This window comes from Chamaea fasciata, unplaced genomic scaffold (genome assembly GCF_029207755.1).
Source record: "Chamaea fasciata isolate MVZ Bird 193981 ecotype frontalis unplaced genomic scaffold, bChaFas1.0.hap1 SCAF_8, whole genome shotgun sequence".
NCBI lineage: Eukaryota > Metazoa > Chordata > Aves > Passeriformes > Sylviidae > Chamaea > Chamaea fasciata.
The window spans coordinates 816,382-831,341 of NW_027094093.1; the positions used below are offsets into that span (position 1 = coordinate 816,382).

The window sequence follows — 14,960 nt, forward strand, 5'->3', positions numbered from 1 at the left end:
GCCGCAGCCCCTGAATCTGCTCCTCCCTTGCCCTAACTGCTGCTTTTCCCCCTGCTCAGTCCCTACTCCTGCCCCCGCCCCTTCACTGCCCTCGCCCTGCTACAGCTCCTGCCCCTAAACCAGCTCTGCCCCTACCCAGTCCCTGCCGCTGCCCTGTGCTGGCCGGGGGCAGTCCCAGGTGACACTGCCCAGGGTGACACTGCCCAGGGTGACACTGCCCAAGGTGACTCTGCCCCAGGGTGCTGGAATTGTTCGGGTGCCCAGCACCGCCCCGGACCCACACCCTGAGGAGCTCCTGCCCCCGGACCCGGCTGCCATTAAGGGAGGGACCTAACCCTGCCACCATCCTGGCCATCAGGGATGGACAGACAGATCCCACCTGCCCGCGGGAGGGACAGGGTGGGAACAGGGAGCTGGCGGACACGTCTGCTGTGGTCTGGCCAGCCTCCCCAAGACCACTTGGGGGGCTCAGTAGGGCTGGAAGCCTCCGGGTGGGAATACCCAGGGCTGCCTGGACCTTACAGGCTGGCTTGGATGGGGTAGGTGTGTGTGACAGTCCCCGGACGTCTGGTATCCTGCTGCCGCACTCCAGGCGGGAACAGATAAATATTTCAGAGAAATAGCCGAGCCCTGTCAGCTTGCATTTGCTTCTGGCAGGGTGAGCGCTGGGAAAGGGGGAGGAAAGGCGGGGAGAGAAGAAGCGTTCGGAAGATGCATCATCTCCCGCGAGATGGGGCACCAGCCTCAGGGCCCGATTCTCGGGGGACTCCACCTCCTTTAAGGATGCTCTTCCCTCCGGGAGAAGTGCACGGCCGTGATTCTGCCCCGCTTGGTCCTGACAGCCAGACTCACCCTATAAGCAATTCTCGGGGGCTGCTGCCAGGTTGGGCGGGGGGATGAGAAGTTTCGGGAGCTCTGCATGGAGCACAGCGGGGCAACTGTTCGGGACCCTCTGGAATGCGGCACAGCGCAGACCGGAACAAATCCACCCCCAGGAAACAAACGGGGTGCAGAAATAAATCCAAGCAGCCATGGGTATCGTACATCAGCGGAGGGAGCCAAAGGCAGCGTCCCCCAGGGCCCGCAGCCCAGAGGCCACGGCAGATGGGCGAGGAGCCGACCCCGGCTGCGGGCAGTGGAAAAGGCGGTCCTTCACTCCCTGCCGATGCTTTCGGGGGAGATTTATCCCAGTATGGGACACACAGGCGCTGGCACAGCTCAGTCCCACGGGTGGCCGGGCTGTTCCTTTTCCTGTTCCTCCTCCCCTTCCTCCCGCCCGCTGCACTGTGGGGTTTGTAGTCCCCGCGCCGCCCCGCACGTGGGACGCGACTACATTTCCCGAGGTACCCCCACATCCTCCTCCTCCTCCTCCTCCTCCTCCTCCTTCTCCTTCTCCTTCTCCTTCTCGTCCTCCTGCTGCTGCTGCTGCTGCCGCCGCTCTCCCGGGCTCACCGCGGGTCGGGCTCGGGTGGCAGCGGGGAGCCGCGGATCCTCGCCTTGCCCCGGCCCGCAGCGCCCATGCCCGCCGCCCACCAGGTACGGGGTGCGGGGTGCAGGTGTCGCCGGGGCGGTGGCGTGCCCGGCGGGGTCCGTGGGATGCCGGCAGTGTTGTTTCCCCCGGGTGCTGGGGATGTGTGCCAGGTGGTGCGTTGATTCCCCCCGCCCCTGTTTCAGGGTGAGCAGGTGCCGTGTCCCCCTCAACACCCTCCTCTGCCAAGTGCACCCCGCAGCACAGCGCCCATCCCTTGGTGCTGAGCGGTGGGAGGCATAGAGGTGCCCGCACGGTGGGCGAGGGTGTATTTTCAGGAGCTTGCCAGCCCTTGTTTTAGGGAAGGTGTCTCAGGGTCTCGTACTCCGCATTCGGCGTGGCACCTCCCCACAAAACACATGGTGCCTTGGCCGTGTCACTTGTCCGTCACCGACACGCGGCTGGGGGGAGAGCACCTCCCCGACTTCTGGGCCACGGTGGCCGTGGCTCTGCGGGGAGCTGAGCCTGAGCTCGGCCACCCGTGTCACCCGTGACCCCGGGAAGACAGCGGTGTGTGGCGTGACAGTGATCCATGCCAAGGTCACACCCCGATAACCCGGTGATAAACAGGTTCACACGGTCATAACGGACTGGCTCTTCTCCCACTCCCTCCCTCCCTCTCTCTTCTCTCTTTCCATCTTCCCTCCACTCCCTGGCTTGCACCAGGGATGAAGGATGGAGCATTCCCTGGGACCCGTGCCCACTCACCTCGTGCAGAGCAGCTCCATGGATGTTCTGGAGAAGGGGAATTGGGTGCAGCCAGATGGGTTCTGGTCTGGAGTCCCTTTGTGTGTGGGGTCACGCATGCTGGGAGTTAGGAGCCAGTGCTCCTGGGAATGGAGCAGCTTAATGGAGCTGCATCCTGGATTTAGTGTGGATGGTTTCCTGTGGGCCAGGGATGCATGTGTGTATCTCTCCTGGATGGACATGGTAGGAAATGGGGAGCAGGGGGTGGCAAACATCCCACAGGGGTCGTGATGCACATGGCGGCAAGCAGCCACTGCAGGTGACATCCACAGCCCAGCTTGGGGACAAGAAGGCAGTGGGGCAGAGTCCAGGCACTTGCAGCTGGCAGGGGCCCCGGCACGGTGCTGGGGTCGGTGTTTGGTGGGGGTTAGCCCTTGCTCCTTGCCCCTTGCCCTTCCTGCCACAGCAGGGGGGCCAGTGCTCCAGAGCGCCGGACAGGCTCACTGGGTGGCGAGTGAGCGAGCGCCTGCCTCGATCCCCAGGGATCTTTTTAGGAGGTGGGGGCTGTTTGCCTGGCTGTGAGCTCTGGCACATGAGTGCTTTGGTGGTATTCAGGCACCAGTGCTGAAATTCCATGGGAATGCTGCTGGAGCAGTGGGTCCTCACTGGGGCAAATGGGCACTTATCTTCCTGTAGGTTTAGGTCACCGCCAGCTTTCCTCTGCCACCATTGGTGCTGGCTCCTTTTGTGTCCTTGTTTGTCCTGTGTTATCTGGCAGTAGGTGGGGATTATCCTCCAATTTCACCATGCAGGATCCAGCGGGACACAGACTGGGACCACGAACTCACTTTTTAATGACTGTGATTAGTTGTTCTGTGGTTATCAGGGTAATCGGGTTTCTAGACCTTGCTCTGGTGGCGTGTATTGGCATACGTGGAATTTTATGGCATGAAAAGTCACCTTGGTGACTTCTTGTGGGAGTGGGGAGCACTGGGAGGACACCCAGTCCAGGCCTTCTCCTGTCCCTGCCCTGATCTCATGACCGTTAATCAGGTCTCCTGGCACTGCCAGCTTTCCTGCAGCCAAACCTCAGGATGTGAGCTTTTAATCCCCCTCTGGGCCAGGAATCTCATGGCATTTTGCATTCTCTCAAGGGTGGGCATTGTGTCCCACTGGGAAGAGCCAAGGGGCAGCCCCTTGCCTGTGGCTCAGCTGAGGTCCTGTTAGCCACCCAGTTACTGAGTAACACAGGCGGCCCTGTGCCTGCTGTGCACATTAACTCGTTTCCACAGCCAGCACATTCCTGTGCCATCCCCTCCGGAGCATCCCCAGTGCAGGGCGTCTCCATCCCTCTGCTTCTGCAGCTCAGAGGGAAGCATTGCTTCTGGAAGCGGCAAAACCCCACTGAGTCTTAAGGGGGAGGAAAGGGAGGTGATGGGAGCTGAGGATGCCCCACTGTGGATCCAGATGCTCTCTGCATCCAGGCTCCGGATGCACGTGATGTATGAATGCTGCCCGAAGTTACCCCCCGCTTCTGCACAGCGAGACGCACGGCTGCTTTTCTTCTTCCCAGAACATCTCCTGGGGAGAAGGTAGTGGTATTTATTTGCCTTGCGATTCTGGAGGAATTTTGAGCCTGTGCCAAATGCTGCTTTTTCCACAGAAACTGCAGCGCCCTGGTTTTCCATGCGTCCGAGAGCGCCTGCGGACAGAGAGGGGCTGCGTGGTCCAGCAAAGCCCGTATAGCTGATGGTTCCCGGGATAATGCCACTGTCCTGCTGCAGAGCCATGCCTAAGAATGACGGTGCCAAAAAGCCGGTGTCGGAGACGGTGCCAGACCAGCGCTGGAAGCTTCAAGTCTTCTACCTCTGCTTCTATGGCTTCATGACACAGATCCGGCCCGGGGAGAGCTTCATCACCCCCTATCTGCTGGGGGCTGAGAAGAACTTCACAAAGGCAGAGGTGAGCTGTGGGCACCCAGTCCCCCACCCTGGTGTCTCCCTTTATGGCCACGGTCACCATCCAGGGGCTGCCCAGGGCATCCCTCTGTGTTTCTGGGGTGCACAGGGGTGTCATGTGCTGGGCATGGTGGTGTGTGGTGACTCGTGGTGCTTTCAGGGCAGGGGTGTGGTGTGGGGCCCTGTCTCACTTGGCTGTGAGGTCACCCTGTCCCCTGAGTCCCAGGCTCAACTTGCTCATAAAACCTCGTGCCCAGGCTGGCAACTGATTTTGGGGGCAGTGCATGGCCCCTGCCCACCTTAGCAGCCTGTAGGATTGTGGGAGGATGCTGGGCTGAGAGAAGCCATGTCCCACCCCCACTGGGGAGACTTTTCCATGATGGCACGGTGTACTGCCAGGCCGCTGGCAACGATGGGGTTACACGAGGTGGGGCCACAATGTCGTCGTCTCCCAACCAAGGGATGCTGGCCCCGATCCCAGCCGGCCGCTGCGCCTGTGGGAACGCTGCATTCCCGGCATGGGAAGGGGCCAAGGCTCAGCCAGACCCCCAGCCGAGGATGCTGTCAGTCACATTCCTCCCCGAGGAGGTGCTGCCATGGGGATCAGAAGCTGGTGCCCACACAGTGTGAAGGTTGGGGGGCGTCCCCAGGGATGTGCCCAGTGCTCAGCCCCTCCTTGCCCTCATGGCAGGTGACCAACGTGATCACACCAGTGCTGTCCTACTCCTACATGGCCGTGCTCGTGCCCATCTTCCTGCTGACGGACTACCTGCGCTACAAGCCCGTGCTGGTGCTGCAGAGCCTGAGCCACATCTCCATCTGGCTGCTGCTGGTGCTGGGCACCTCTGTCCTGGCAATGCAGCTGATGGAGTTCTTCTACGGCATCACCATGGCCGCCCGCATCGCCTACTCCTCCTACATCTTCTCCCTTGTCGCCCCATCCCGCTACCAGCGGATGGCCAGTTATTCCCGCTCCGCCGTGCTCCTGGGGGTCTTCACTAGCTCTGTGTTGGGCCAGCTCTGTGTCACCTTGGGCGGCATCTCCTTCCTCACCCTCAACTACGTCTCCTTGGGCTTCGTCAGCTTCGGCCTCATCCTCACCCTCTTCCTCGAACGGCCGCGGCGCAGCCTCTTCTTCAACCGGCCCAGGGGGGCCAGCAATGCCGCTGTCCCCACCGAGCTGGACAGGATGGCCGAGGGGGACAGGGGGGTGGGGACACGGGGCTGGCAGGACATGGTGCTGTGCCGTATGCTGCGGGAGCTGGGAGCGCTGGCCAGGCAGCCCCAGCTCCGCCTCTGGTCCCTGTGGTGGGTCTTCAACTCGGCTGGGTACTACCTGATGCTGTACTATGCACACATCCTCTGGAACGAGATCTCTCCCACCACAGACAACCGCCGGGTGTACAATGGAGGCGTGGATGCTGCCTCCACACTGCTGGGTAACTCGTCTGGCATGGGGACGCTGGGGGTGTGGGGGGGACACTCACATCCTGCTGCCTCCTGTGGGAATGGCTGGGGACACCAGAGCGGCAGGGGGTCACTGCTGTCCTGCTGCACCCCTTGGGAGTGGTGGTCCTTACGGAATTTTTGGTGGTTTGGCATTGGGGATGACGTGATGGTCACTGGGCTGAGTCCCAGCCTAGGGAGGGCAGGGGATCCTTGAGGTGCTCACAGCATCCTTCATCCCTCCCCAGGAGCCGTCGCCTCCTTTGCTGCCGGCTACGTGAAGATCCGCTGGACGCTGTGGTCAGAGCTGGTGATTGGAGTGGTGACAGCATTCCAGGCGGGATTGCTCCTGCTCATGAACTCCACCACCAACATCTGGCTGTGCTATGCTGCCTACATCCTCTTCCGTGGCTCCCACCAGTTCCTGGTGCCCATTGCCATGTGCGTGGTGCTCCTGGGGACCCACTCCCACCCCGGCAGCCAGGTTGATGCCAGGGGTTCACCAGTGCTCCTGTTTTTCCCAGTTTCCAGATTGCTACCTCCCTCTCCAAAGAGCTCTGTGCTCTGGTCTTCGGGGTCAACACCTTCTTTGCCACTGTGCTGAAGACTGTCATCACCGTCATCGTGGCTGACAAGAGGGGCTTGGGCTTATCTGTGCATCCCCAGGTAGGGATGGGGGGGCACCTAGGATGGAGGTGGTCCCTGAAGGGTGCGGGATGAAGGGAGGGATCCAAGTGCTCTTCTCCCCTCTCTCCTCTTTTGCAGTTTCATGTATATTTTGGCTACTTCACACTGCTGGCCGTGGTCTACCTACTGGTGGCCATCAGAGTGGGTGTCCAGCACAGCCACCGCAGGCAGCCGGTGGAGCTGGCCCTGGCCAAGGAGCCGTGCCAGCCCCCAGAGGAGATCCCAGCGCAGGAGAATAGCCCGGAGGCAGGCACCGTGCGAGCCTGAGCGCTGGCACCGCGACACTGTGGCCGGCTCTTGCCTCCCAAAGTGAGCGTTGTCATCCTCACCATGTGCTTGTTGTCCTGTCCCACTGCTGGTCCTGGGTGCTGTTCTGTCAAGGACGTAAGCCTTGGGACACGTTTCCTGCTCTGTGAGGACAGGGCTGTGCCCCTTCCCTGTCCCCACACACAGAGTGGGGGCAGGATTGCCATGATGCTGCCGCTGTATCTCATACACAAAGGTATGGATGGGGACCCCATCCCACTGCATCCCCATCATGGCACGGAGCCAGGGTACAAGAGGATGTTTCTTTATTCAGTGCCTTTAGAAAATGGTTTATAGGACACAACTGATGACAAAAAAATAATGTAAAGATCCACAGGCTTTAAATTGCATTACACAAAATACAGTAGACTGTAAGAAATAGAGACCGTGTGACTCGCACAGCTTTTATGGTAATAATTTCCATACAATAACAAAAAAAAGCTAGTTACAAATTTCTCTTTTTTCTTTTCTTTTTTTTTGGTTTTTTTTTTTTTTAGCACCTTGGATTTGCCCACACCAATTCCAACCAGCTTTGCTGCGTCTTCGCCATTCGAGCCCAGAAAAAGTGGCATGGGGAGGGGGGTGGCAGTGCGTGTCCTTGGTACCACACGTGCTCAACACGCACACACACAGAGAAACACGTGCCAAGGGCACAGCTGGCCACGCCTCGGGGCCACCCTATCACCCCAGGACCTGTGCTGGGCTGGCTGTGGCTGTACCTGGGCTGTGGGGGCACAGCTGGGGGTCCCCAGGGTGCGTGGATGGGATGGGGAAGACTGGATCCCCACCAGAGTTCTGCTGGCTCGGAGGTGGAGATGAGGATGGTGATGGGATGGTCCTTACCTGGGGAGAATGGAGACCATCTGGGAGAGCCCCAGCATCACCACGGGACAGTCCCTTGGGTGGGATGCTGGGGTCTTGGCTGGAGAAGACCCCATGGCCTCAGCAGCAGGGATTTGTGTCCAACTCCAAGCTCCTGATGAGGACAGCACAGGGCCGGGGGGCTGGTGAGAGAGGCCCCACAGGCTTTTTGCCGGGGACAGCCTGCATGGCAGCACTGAAATCTTCCTGCCAAGCATCCTCCCACCCAGCCACCCCAAAAAGAGCATCTGAGCAGGGAGGGAAACAAGCTGAAGTGGTTAAATATTAGGAGTTAGAAGAGGAGGAGGAAGGCTGCCAGCCCATGGCTGCCCTGCCCCGCGTGGGATCTGAGCCCCTGCCAACCCAGGGCAGGGGCCATGGCAATACTCTTTGGCTTCAGGTCTGCGGGAGAAGGAAACACCTGCGGGGCGAGAGCGGGCGTGTGGAGGGGGCTGAGGGGCCCAGGGGTGCCGGGGTGCAGGCTGGCCCGACTCTCCCTGGGGACTTGGGGGTACCCAGGGGGCGCCAGGGCAGGTGTCACTTTTTGGCGGCAGTCATGAAGCTGTTCTCGATGCAGAGGACGATGAAGGCATGCTGGCAGCTGCTGGCCGCCTGCTCCAGCAGCTTTCCAGAGGCCAGGGAGGAAGCCTGGCCGGTGACCGCGCGCTCCTCTGTCCGCCATGTCTCGCAGTAGCTCTCGGGCAGGCGCCGGCCCTTGGCATCTGAGCCGTGCCAGACATTTTTCTGTGGCCTGGAAGGGTGAAAGGTGGGGGGCTGCTGCTGCTGCTGCTCCACCATGTTTCAAACCCCATTTCCCCGTGGCTCAATCCTGCACTCACCATCCTGCATCCTGCAGGACATCCCGGCCATCAAAGGAGAGGATGCGGGCACCGGCTTGCAGTGGGGCCCCGTTGCCCATGAAAAGGGCTTCCCAGTTATTGAAGAGCACTTCATCCTGGTGGGAAGGGCGGGAAAATGCAAGAAGAGGGGGTTTAGCCCTGCCTGCACCCCAAGAGCATTCCAGACACTCCAAGCCCCAGCAGCCTCTGGGAAGGGGATGCTTCATGATGGATGGGGGCTTTGCTATGCTCTGCATCTCAGACCTTGGTGGTGCTGGGTTAATCGTTGGACTTCATGATCCTAAACGGACCTTTTCCAACCATAATGACTCTGTGATGCTATTCTATGATCCCTTGGAGTTTCAGAGAGCGTTGGGAAGGGGATGGGGACCCACGTACTCGGAGGTTGACAATGGGGACGGTGGCACGGTCAGCCCTGCGCACGATGCTGTAGAGATCCTGCAGGCGCGAGGACAGGAAGGCGCGGAAGGTGCCGGCCAGCCCAACCTGCCGGGCTTGCTGGAAGCACTGGAAATCGGCGCCCCGGATGCCACGCATGCCGCCGCTCAGCGGGGTGTTCAGGGCCACCAGGTGAAGCTGCCAAGAGGGGACAACGGGGGCTTGAGGTACATGTCTTTGGCCACCACCGTCAGCTCCCCTCGGCCAGAATGTGGCACTCACAGCAGGCTGGAAGTCCTGGTGCACGTGAGCGGCCACGGGGGCAGGATCTGGCCGGCGGTGGATGTAGTACCCATTGATGAGCTCCTGCTGGTGGTGCAGCAGGGGCTGCTCGGGCAGCCGGTGCTGGTTGGCCACCACCTCGTCCCCACGCCAGGGACGGGCGGTGGCCGGCGGGACGTGGTTGCGCAGCGGGTGCAGGGGCCCGCGGGGCTGGGGGCCGGCATAGTGGAGGGTAGGTGGCTTGTCATACACCTCGTTGTCCTGGGGAGGGGGACAAGGCATGAGGGGGGGCGTAGTGCCCCAGGTGGGGATGGGGATGGAGAATGGTTGTGGTTGGATGAAGATGGGCATGGAGATGGTTGGGATTGGATGGAGATGGGGACAGGGATGGAGATTGATATGGTTTGGTGTAGCGGTGTGAACCACAGTTGGGGATGAATGGAGAAGGGGGTGAACCTGTTGATGGGTACAGATGGTTGGGCATGGGATGAGGATAGATGGGGATGGAGGATAAGGATGGGATTGGGAAGGAGGATAGGGATGAAGATGTGCACGGGGAACAGAGGACTCACCAGAGCTGAACTAGGGATCAGGTTGTGCTCTTCCAGCTGCAAGGGCATGGCACGTCAGATCCCAGCTGCCCCCCTCTCCTCTTCCTCGCGCACGGGTGGGGGGACCCCGAGCATCACCAAGAGTCACCACCGAGCCCCCAGGGTGGTGCTGTCCACGCTCCCCTCAAGCCGGGCGGCGCAGCCACAGCCGGGTGCCCCTCCGGCCCCCCACACTCACCAGCACCCTGCGGAAGCCCCCGCGCAGGCGGACGTAGAGCTCCTGCCTGTTGGTCAGGAAGACGAGGCTGCCCTCGGGTAGCTCATGTGCGGCGCTCAGCATTGCCTGGTACGTGGGCACGGCCCGGAGCTGCGGGCACAGCCCAGGGCAGGGCTCAGGGATCGGCTGCCTGCACCACAGGCAACCCCTGCCCAGAGCCCCAACTCACCCCCAAGGACATCCCACTAGTGCCTGGTGGTCCGGGGGGTCCTGGTGGTCCTGGGGGTCCAGGGATGCTGACAGCTGTGGGGGAGTGAGGGTGAGATGGAGAGAAGTGAAGTAAGGGAGGAACACGGAGCTGCAAAGGGATGCGTGGGATACAAGCAGGGATGCTGCGGGTGCAGGGAGGGATGCAGTAGAGCAGGTACTCACCTTGTCTGTGGGGACCTGGGAAGGAAGGTGGCCCAGGCGGACCAGGAGGGCCAGGGGGGCCCTGCCGCCCCTCGTATCCCATACCAGGGGGACCCTGAGGTCCTGGAGGCCCCGGTGGCCCAACAATACTGTCCCCCTTGGGACCCTAGGCAGTATGGGAGAACATCTGTTGGAGGAAAACCCCCAGGGATGCTGCCCCTACTGTGCCCCCCTTCACTCCCCACCCCATGAGGTACTCACCGGCAGCCCAGGGTATCCCTGGGGTCCTGGAGGCCCTGGAAGTCCAGAAACTCCAGGACCGTAGAGTGGGGTGCTGCCCGGCTCGCCCTTCTCACCCTTAGGACCTGCATCTCCCTTGTCACCCTGTGGGATGGCACAGCCTTAGGATGAGCAGCTGGAGCACACTGGGTACCCCAAACCATGCTAGGTTCCAGCTGCCAGTGTGCAAAGGGCTTACCCGCAGGCTAGTACCAAAGTGACTCGCATCATAGGGGAACTGGCCTGTGGAGAGGGAGAGGAGGGGAGAGAAGCTGGGATGGGCATGACCCACCACCTGCCTGCCTCTGCCAGCAGGGACCAGTCACCTACCAGGGGGTCCTGGGGGTCCAGTGTCACCTTTCTCCCCCTTTTGTCCTGGGAACTGATGGAAACCTGTGGGCAGCAGCAGAGATGCCACCTCAGAGCTGCAGCTCGAAGGGAGGGAGGGAGGGGGTTTCCCCCCAGCTCTGCTTTGCCGAGGTTCCCTGAACTGCCCAGAGGGGGCTGGGAGAGGGACACCCCCTTACCAGGGAACGTCGGATGGCTGGAGTCGCTGAAGGACTGTGGAGATGCAAAGGAAGTGGCTGCAGAGACAGCAGCATCCTCGGGCACACCCCCCAATGCTGGTGACAGTCCCACATGCCAGCCCCAGCCAGGATGTCAGCAGAGCATCCTCAGTGCCCTCCAGGCAGGCAGGGGACACTGGGGGCCTAGTCACCAGCATGTCTATCATGGTGACTGTGGTGATACTCACGTTGCCATTGTTGTAGACTATGCTGCCAGGTGGCCCAGGAGGCCCTGGGGGTCCTGGGGGTCCTGGGGGACCCTGTGAGGGGCAAGAATATTTGTCACGGTCCTGCAAAGCTGACAGTCCCCACCATGGAGGGGGACAACCAGCCCCTGAGGGAAGGAGCCCTTTGCCTAAGGGACTGGGGTCCTTGGGGAGACCCTCGGGCTGTGTGCCCCGCCCTGCAGGCCAGCAGCTGGGGGGTTACAGCAGTGCTCACCCGCGAGCCCAGCACATCCGCAGGGTCACCCTTCTCGCCCTTCAGCCCGTTCATGCCGGGACGTCCCTGCGGATGAGCAGCACAATGAGCCTCATCCCCGTCCCCCTGCCAGCTCCTGGTGTCACATCTGGTGCTCCGGAGTCACCTCTGACACCCCAGCACCGCCTCACCCCTCAGGGACATGTAGGGCTCAGCTGGTGCAGGACTGCAGGATGTGCAAACAGGGAGGGGGACGCGGTGGAGGTGATGGACACAAACAAACCAGGAGCAGGTCTTACGGGTCTGCCTGGAAAGCCAATCTCTCCTTTCATCCCTGCTCGTCCTGGGGGACCCTGGAGGGGAGAGAAGATGAGCATGAGGGTGCGCAGTATGGGGGCACCCCCTCTGCCTAGGATCATTCCCATCCCTCCCTGTGGGACACAAGGAGGAGGATGGTGATGGTGACTTACCAACGGTCCCATCGGGCCCCGCAGTCCCGGCTCCCCCTGCAAACAATGGAGACGGAAAGGGCATCACCATTGGGTCCACCTGGCACATGTCCCATGGGGATGTGCCCCCCATTCCTGCCAGGAACCCACCTTTTCTCCTTTCACCTTGGCAGTGACCACCGTCCCATCAGGGCTGATGATGACACCAGGCTCCCCCTTCTCCCCCTGCAAGAGAAGAGAAGGTGGATGGAGACACGGAGGGATCAGGCTCCCTTCCCTGACAGGGCTGGTGTCACCTGGTGGCCAAGTAGAATTGGGGACCAGGAATGTGACCACTTCATGGGATGCAGGTGGCTTGGAGCAGTTACCTTCAACCCTGGGGCACCCTGGGGACCAGTTGACCCCTGGTCTCCTTTCGGTCCCACTGGACCCTGCAGGAAGGACACAGAGCTCACGTCATTCCCAACCCACCAAAGGCAGGCCCCAAACCCCCCCGCCATCACCACCACTCTGCAGCAAAGCACAGCAGGATTGGCGACCACGGCTTTCACCAGGGCCACCATGTGGTCCCCAGATGTGTCACCAACTCACCGGGAAGCCAGCGTGGCCTGGTCTGCCCTGCAGAGAGAAGCAGAGATGCTCCTATAAGAGCAAACCCCCTCTTTCCAAAAACAAAGTGCCCTCCTGGCACTGCTGAGGGGTAGGCACAGGTGGCAGCAGGGCACCTACCTCTGGACCAGGAAAAGCCACCAAGGACTTCTGCAAAAAGAGACAAAATGAGGTTTTCCCCCCTGAGCTTGGCTCTGAGGGTGAGAGCTGCTGGCGAGGTCTCCCTCATGACGGCTGCTGGAATACCCCTTCTCCTGCCCTGTGCTGAAGCCAGGTGCCACCACTTACATCTCCACTGGAAACAGTGATGACCTGTCCAGGGGGACCAGGTGGGCCAGGGGGGCCAGGCAGCCCCACTCCATCTTGGCCTCGCTCTCCCTGGAAAAAACACGGCATCAGCCCAGGGCCACCAGTGGCTGGTCCCTGTCCCCAGCCTGGTGGCACCTACCTTCTCACCAGTGCTGCCTTTGTCACCTTTGGGTCCCTGGAAAGAGGAGCAGGAAGAAGTGAGCATCTCATGGAGACAGACTCTGGCTCACAAGTGCAGACCCCCTCCCAACTCTGGCTCAAAAAAACCCTTCAGACAACCCCACCTCTGCCTCCAGCTCCAGGCAATGAGCCAGGCTGTGATGATTTTGGGTGGAGGCGGTGACCAGTGGGGTGGCAAGGTGGGGGGGACAGGATCCTAAAGAGTGCAGGCACCACTGGCACACGGTGAGCCAGGTCCCACAGCAGGGAGGGGGAGTTTTGGCTGCTGGGGGATGGAGCTGCTGCAATCAAAGGTACCCTGCTTGGAGTGGGGGGGGGGGGGTGTCTGGAGTTAGGGGGCTGAGACTCCTACCTGTGGTCCAGGGAAGCCCTCCAGACCAGGGCGGCCATCCACACCAGGCATGCCAGCGTCTCCCTGCAATGGGAGTGGGAAAGGACAGGATGCAGCCTCAGGTGCGGGAGCACGGGGCTCCTGCCCATTGCCCTGCGCACCCAGGTGCTGGCACAAAGCCATTCCAATTTCCCAGGGCTCCTACCTTTGGTCCCGGCAAGCCAGGTTGTCCGGGGCTGCCCACCTCTCCCTGCAAGGAAAGAGGTGTCAGAGGCATCCCTACAGGCTGCTGGCAGGCATCCTACATGGATGGAGCCAGGAGCATGTTGGAAGGGTTCCTCACCTTCAACCCCGGCAGTCCCGGCACACCCTGCAAGCAACAAGGGCACCATGAGCATTGGGGGATGGCACGGGATGCGATGGCAGGGAACACCCCAGGGAGCCCAGGATGGAGAGGAGGGAAAGGGCAGGAACAGCCCTACCTGTGGTCCTTCAGGTCCAGGTGGTCCAGGGGTGAATGACAGCCCCGAGCCCTCCATGTCACCCTAAATGCAGGGAGAAGAGGCTGAGCTGTGTCTGTCCCTGGCTCCAGCTCATCCCACCCCATCACTGCAGTGACCACTCACAAATCCAGCCTCATAGCCTGGCCCCGGTGGTCCCGGGGGGCCGGGGGGCCCTGGTCGCCCTTGGGGTCCAATGGGCCCGGGAAGGCCAGCTAAGCCCATTTCTCCTGGGGGTCCTGCTGGTCCTGTTTCTCCTTTGCTGCCCTGCAAAGGGGACAAGAAGGGGACAGATGGAAGGTGGAAGTGGCCACTGCCTGGAGCCTGCAAGCAGGAGGCAGAGCATCCCCTCCCAAATCCCCTCTGGGACAGGACATGGATGCTTGTCCTGATGCTTCCCTGTCTAGGGGCTTTGTGAGAGGGGGCACCGCCCAGCTCGGGCACCCTTCATCCCACCAGCTCCCCATGCAATGTCCACAGTGGCCACCAGAGGCTCGTCTAAAATCATGAATGGGAATGTTTTTGCACGTGGGGCTGGCTCCAGCACTGCAGCAGAGCTCAGTGCCATAAAGGAATGCTCCCAAGCATTCGTCGGATTGCAATGGGTCTGGAAGCAACAGGATTGGACCTTACACCCGCTCCCACCCCATCTGCCCTCTGGGTGCTGCAGAAGTGCAAAAAGTTAGAATTAAGGTTAAGAAACTTTTAAGTTTTGAGGTTTTTGCCTCCAGGTCAGGCTGCAGTGGATGGTCAAACCAAGAGGCAGCATCCCAGCTCTAAGGGGCTCCCAGCAAGCCTTTATTTCCACTCTTGGGGATGCAGGGTGGAAAGAAGCCGGAGCAAACAGGCAGGAGAGAATGATACACAGAAGATGGGGTGTTTTCCAGTGGGGTGGGGGCACCCCCCAAGCAAGCTCTCCCCTGTGTCTTGAAATACACCCCCCTGGGTTTTCCTGCCCACTTCCTGATGAGGCAGGGGCTGGAGCAAAGGCAAGGCAGGGTGGTAGGAGCCCGGTGAGTGGGGTCAGCAGTTCCATGCACCTTTGAGCTGTGGCACTGACCTGGGAGGAACACAAAGGGCAGCGCACCCCTCCCCATTCCTGCGCAAGATGGCTCCCCCAGGCAAAATCTCTACCTCCAGTCTGT

The 14,960-nt window shown here is 61.0% G+C and overlaps 2 protein-coding genes across 3 annotated transcripts in view; one reads left to right on the forward strand and one right to left on the reverse strand.

The window, feature by feature from the left end:
- Positions 1 to 1,386: 1,386 nt before the first annotated feature.
- Positions 1,387 to 7,064, forward strand: SLC19A1 (solute carrier family 19 member 1). The gene is made up of 6 exons (XM_066189344.1): positions 1,387 to 1,536; positions 3,879 to 4,177; positions 4,865 to 5,612; positions 5,868 to 6,060; positions 6,144 to 6,285; positions 6,385 to 7,064. The coding sequence occupies exons 2-6, from the start codon at positions 3,965 to 3,967 to the stop codon at positions 6,571 to 6,573; spliced, it is 1,485 nt and encodes a 494-aa protein (XP_066045441.1). The 5' UTR covers positions 1,387 to 1,536; positions 3,879 to 3,964; the 3' UTR covers positions 6,574 to 7,064.
- Positions 6,862 to 14,960, reverse strand: part of COL18A1 (collagen type XVIII alpha 1 chain) — a 36,997-nt gene continuing 28,898 nt past the window's right edge. For both annotated transcript variants that reach the window (XM_066189343.1, XM_066189342.1), the window contains 27 exons: positions 13,942 to 14,082; positions 13,798 to 13,860; positions 13,659 to 13,685; positions 13,521 to 13,565; positions 13,337 to 13,399; positions 12,944 to 12,979; positions 12,784 to 12,873; positions 12,616 to 12,645; positions 12,478 to 12,504; positions 12,255 to 12,317; positions 12,037 to 12,111; positions 11,908 to 11,943; positions 11,737 to 11,790; positions 11,459 to 11,524; positions 11,206 to 11,277; positions 10,979 to 11,012; positions 10,782 to 10,844; positions 10,651 to 10,694; positions 10,434 to 10,556; positions 10,194 to 10,338; positions 9,991 to 10,064; positions 9,783 to 9,911; positions 9,566 to 9,601; positions 8,994 to 9,254; positions 8,712 to 8,909; positions 8,313 to 8,428; positions 6,862 to 8,224 (listed from right to left, as the gene is read on the reverse strand). In XM_066189343.1, the coding sequence (XP_066045440.1) occupies positions 8,011 to 8,224; positions 8,313 to 8,428; positions 8,712 to 8,909; positions 8,994 to 9,254; positions 9,566 to 9,601; positions 9,783 to 9,911; positions 9,991 to 10,064; positions 10,194 to 10,338; positions 10,434 to 10,556; positions 10,651 to 10,694; positions 10,782 to 10,844; positions 10,979 to 11,012; positions 11,206 to 11,277; positions 11,459 to 11,524; positions 11,737 to 11,790; positions 11,908 to 11,943; positions 12,037 to 12,111; positions 12,255 to 12,317; positions 12,478 to 12,504; positions 12,616 to 12,645; positions 12,784 to 12,873; positions 12,944 to 12,979; positions 13,337 to 13,399; positions 13,521 to 13,565; positions 13,659 to 13,685; positions 13,798 to 13,860; positions 13,942 to 14,082 (2,325 nt within the window). In that variant the 3' untranslated portion in view covers positions 6,862 to 8,010. The remainder of the gene's footprint in view (positions 8,225 to 8,312; positions 8,429 to 8,711; positions 8,910 to 8,993; positions 9,255 to 9,565; positions 9,602 to 9,782; positions 9,912 to 9,990; positions 10,065 to 10,193; positions 10,339 to 10,433; positions 10,557 to 10,650; positions 10,695 to 10,781; positions 10,845 to 10,978; positions 11,013 to 11,205; positions 11,278 to 11,458; positions 11,525 to 11,736; positions 11,791 to 11,907; positions 11,944 to 12,036; positions 12,112 to 12,254; positions 12,318 to 12,477; positions 12,505 to 12,615; positions 12,646 to 12,783; positions 12,874 to 12,943; positions 12,980 to 13,336; positions 13,400 to 13,520; positions 13,566 to 13,658; positions 13,686 to 13,797; positions 13,861 to 13,941; positions 14,083 to 14,960) is intronic.